Raw genomic sequence first — 2,944 nt, 5'->3', positions numbered from 1 at the left:
TGACGACATAAGAGGGATGAAGGAGAATTTTCATATTCTTGAGAAAAGGTTAAGGGCTATGGAAGGTGACCAAGTCTTTGGTGCTGCTGCTAGGGAGATGTGCCTAGTGTCTGGTCTCGTGATTCCCGCAAAATTCAAGACCCCAGATTTCGATAAGTACGAGGGCCACTCATGTCCTAAAAGTCACCTCATTATATACAATTGGAAAATGGCGGCGCACGTGGAGGACGATAAACTTATGATACATTGCTTCCAAGACAGCTTGAGGGGTGCTCCCTCTAATTGGTACTTAAGCCTTGATCAAAGTAGAATTCGATGTTTCCAAGACTTATCTGATGCTTTCATCCAACATTATAAGTATAACATGGATATGGCCCCGGATAGGAGGCAATTGCTCAGCATGTCCCAGAAAGATAACGAGTCTTTTAAGGAATATGCACAACGATGGAGGGAAGTGGCCTCGCAAGTCGAACCACCCCTTGTTGAGAAGGAGTTAGTAGATTGGTTTATGGATACAGTAAAGCTCGTGTTCTATGAAAGGATGGTGAGTAGTGTATCGACAAGTTTCTCTGACTTGGTTGCCGTGGGCATAAAAGTCGAGCTTGGATTGAAGAATGGAAAAATGATAACCACCACTGAAACATCTGGTAATAATGTCAAAAAGTTTTCCGAAGGTTTTCAAAGAAAGAAAGAGGGCAAAACAAACGTAGTGTCGACCAGTCAAAGAAGGAGTCACTCATGGAAGAAGCAACAACAACAAATTGCTCAACATAAACCATCTTATCCAGTGCAGTATATCCAATAACCGTACGTGGCAGCAATCACACCAACTTTTAACCAATCACAAGCTCCTATCTATCAACCTGTTCAACAAGCACCAGTATACCAACGAGCACCTATTGCACCCGTTTATCAACAACCAAGGCAGCAAGCCCCTCGTCCACAAAATCTTCCAAATCAAAATAGGGTACAAAGAGGTAGACCTCCTTTCGATCTGATCCCTATGACGTATACTGAGTTGTATCCATCATTGTTGCAAAAAGGATTGGTGACTCCCAGACCTTTGGGTCCTCCACCAAATCTTTTGCCTCCGTGGTACAATCAAGATGCCCATTGTCCTTTCCATGAGGGCGCTCCTGGGCATGATTTGGAAGGATGCTATGCTTTGAAGCATATCGTGCAAGAGTTGGTTGATAAGAAGATCCTTTCATTCCGAGATGTTGGACCCAACGTAAAAAGTAACCCTCTGCCGGCGCATGGTGATGTTAATTCCATTGAGTATGTTTCTGATGTTTGTATAATCAAAAATGTTGAAGATGTTAAAACTCTGTTGATAGCACTCCATGCAAGATTGGTGGGAGATAGTTTGATTGATACCTGTCACAACAACTGTGAAGAATGTGTCGTTTGTCCAAGGGGGTGTAAAGTGGTACGAACTGATATTCAAAACTTGATGAATCAAGGTGTTTTACAAGTTTGTAGTCCTACAACAAACGAGGAAATTTCAGGCATTGAACCCTTTTTCAATCTTCCAGAGCCTGTTGAGATAACTTATCAAGGGAAAGATGTTGTTCATCCATCACCTGTGGTATTTTGTATGTCTACCCCATTTCCCTTCGAAAGCACCAAGGCGGTGCCTTGGAAATATAACATAACTGTGGTAGATGGAGTGGTAGATGAAGAACCCAAAGATGTTGAAGGTGAGAAAATCTTGGAGAATGTTGACACCAATATCAAGAACATCGCAGGGACAAGTAGAATGACCCGCAACGATCAGATTTATACTCCCGATGTCAATATAATCCCTCAGGAACTAACAAGGGAAGCTACAACTGCAGTTCCTGCCCCAGAATATGGAGGGGTACAACCGGAGATGCAATCAGATGAAGCGATTAAATTTTTGAAAATGATAAAGAAAAGCGACTACAAGATAGTCGATCAGTTACATCAAACACCGCCAAAAATATTTATCTTGTCCTTGCTTCTGAATTCCCAAGCTCATAGGGAGGCTCTACTGAAAGTGCTTGCTCAAGCTCATGTTACTCAGGATATAACGGTTGGACAATTCGATGGGGTGGTCGCCAATATCACAGCTTGTAACACTCTAAATTTCAGCAATGAAGAGCTACCCAAGGAAGGGCAGAATCACAACTGCGCCTTACATGTATCCATAAAGTGCCAAGAAGATGCTCTGGACAGGGTCTTAGTTGACACTGGATCATCCCTCAATGTTCTACCAAAAAGAGCGCTTGCTAAATTATCTTACCAAGGGCCGGAGATGAAACCCAGTGCGCTCGTGGTAAAAGCGTTTGACGATTCCCGAAGGACAGTAGTTGGGGAGGTGGAGCTACCAATCCAAATCGGACCGCATGTATTCCCCATTAATTTCCAAGTCATGGACATAAATCCCGCTTATAGCTTCCTTTTGGGACGTCCGTGGATACATGTTGCTGGGGCAGTAACTTCTACTTTACACCAAAAAATGAAGTTTGTCGTCAACAACAAGCTCGTCATTGTCTCCGGTGAAGAAGATTTCATCATTAGTCAACTCTCCTCTTTCTGTTATATTGAGGATGATGAAGATGCCTTGGAGACTTATTTCCAAGCACTTGAAATAGCCAATGCCACACTTGCGGAAGTAAAGGATCATGTTGAGGAAGCCCGTTTGTCGTTCGCCTCTTTGAAGAGCGCGAAGTCAGCAGTTGAAAGTGGAGGTCCTGCAGGTTAGGGGCAAGTCATCGATGTCAACAAGAAAAAGGATCGTTTCGGTTTGGGGTACAAGCCTTCTACTAAGAAAGGATCCCCGGTGCCTGCAAAGGACCGCATACGGAGCGTTCAAGAAGTCTTCCTAAGCACAAGTTTTATTCATGGGGATCAAGTTGGTGCAGTTGAAGATGACACTGAAGATGGAGAAGCATCAAATTTGGTATATCGGTGTGAAGGA

The 2,944-nt window shown here is 43.4% G+C and overlaps 1 protein-coding gene across 1 annotated transcript; it reads left to right on the top strand.

Annotated features, from left to right (window-relative positions):
• The first annotated feature begins 1,003 nt into the window (after positions 1–1,003).
• LOC127082445 (uncharacterized) lies at positions 1,004–2,728 on the top strand. The gene has a single exon (XM_051022682.1). It carries the CDS (start codon positions 1,004–1,006, stop codon positions 2,726–2,728), a length of 1,725 nt encoding a protein of 574 aa, XP_050878639.1.
• Positions 2,729–2,944: the final 216 nt, after the last annotated feature.

The sequence above is a fragment of the Lathyrus oleraceus genome, chromosome 5 (genome assembly GCF_024323335.1).
Source record: "Lathyrus oleraceus cultivar Zhongwan6 chromosome 5, CAAS_Psat_ZW6_1.0, whole genome shotgun sequence".
Lineage (NCBI taxonomy): Eukaryota > Viridiplantae > Streptophyta > Magnoliopsida > Fabales > Fabaceae > Lathyrus > Lathyrus oleraceus.
This window is presented reverse-complemented; position numbering and strand designations above follow the sequence as displayed.

Coding starts and splice junctions, on each gene's coding strand:
- LOC127082445 (XM_051022682.1), top strand. CDS start 1,004: ATGACGTATACTGAGTTGTATCCATCATTGTTGCAAAAAGGATTGGTG.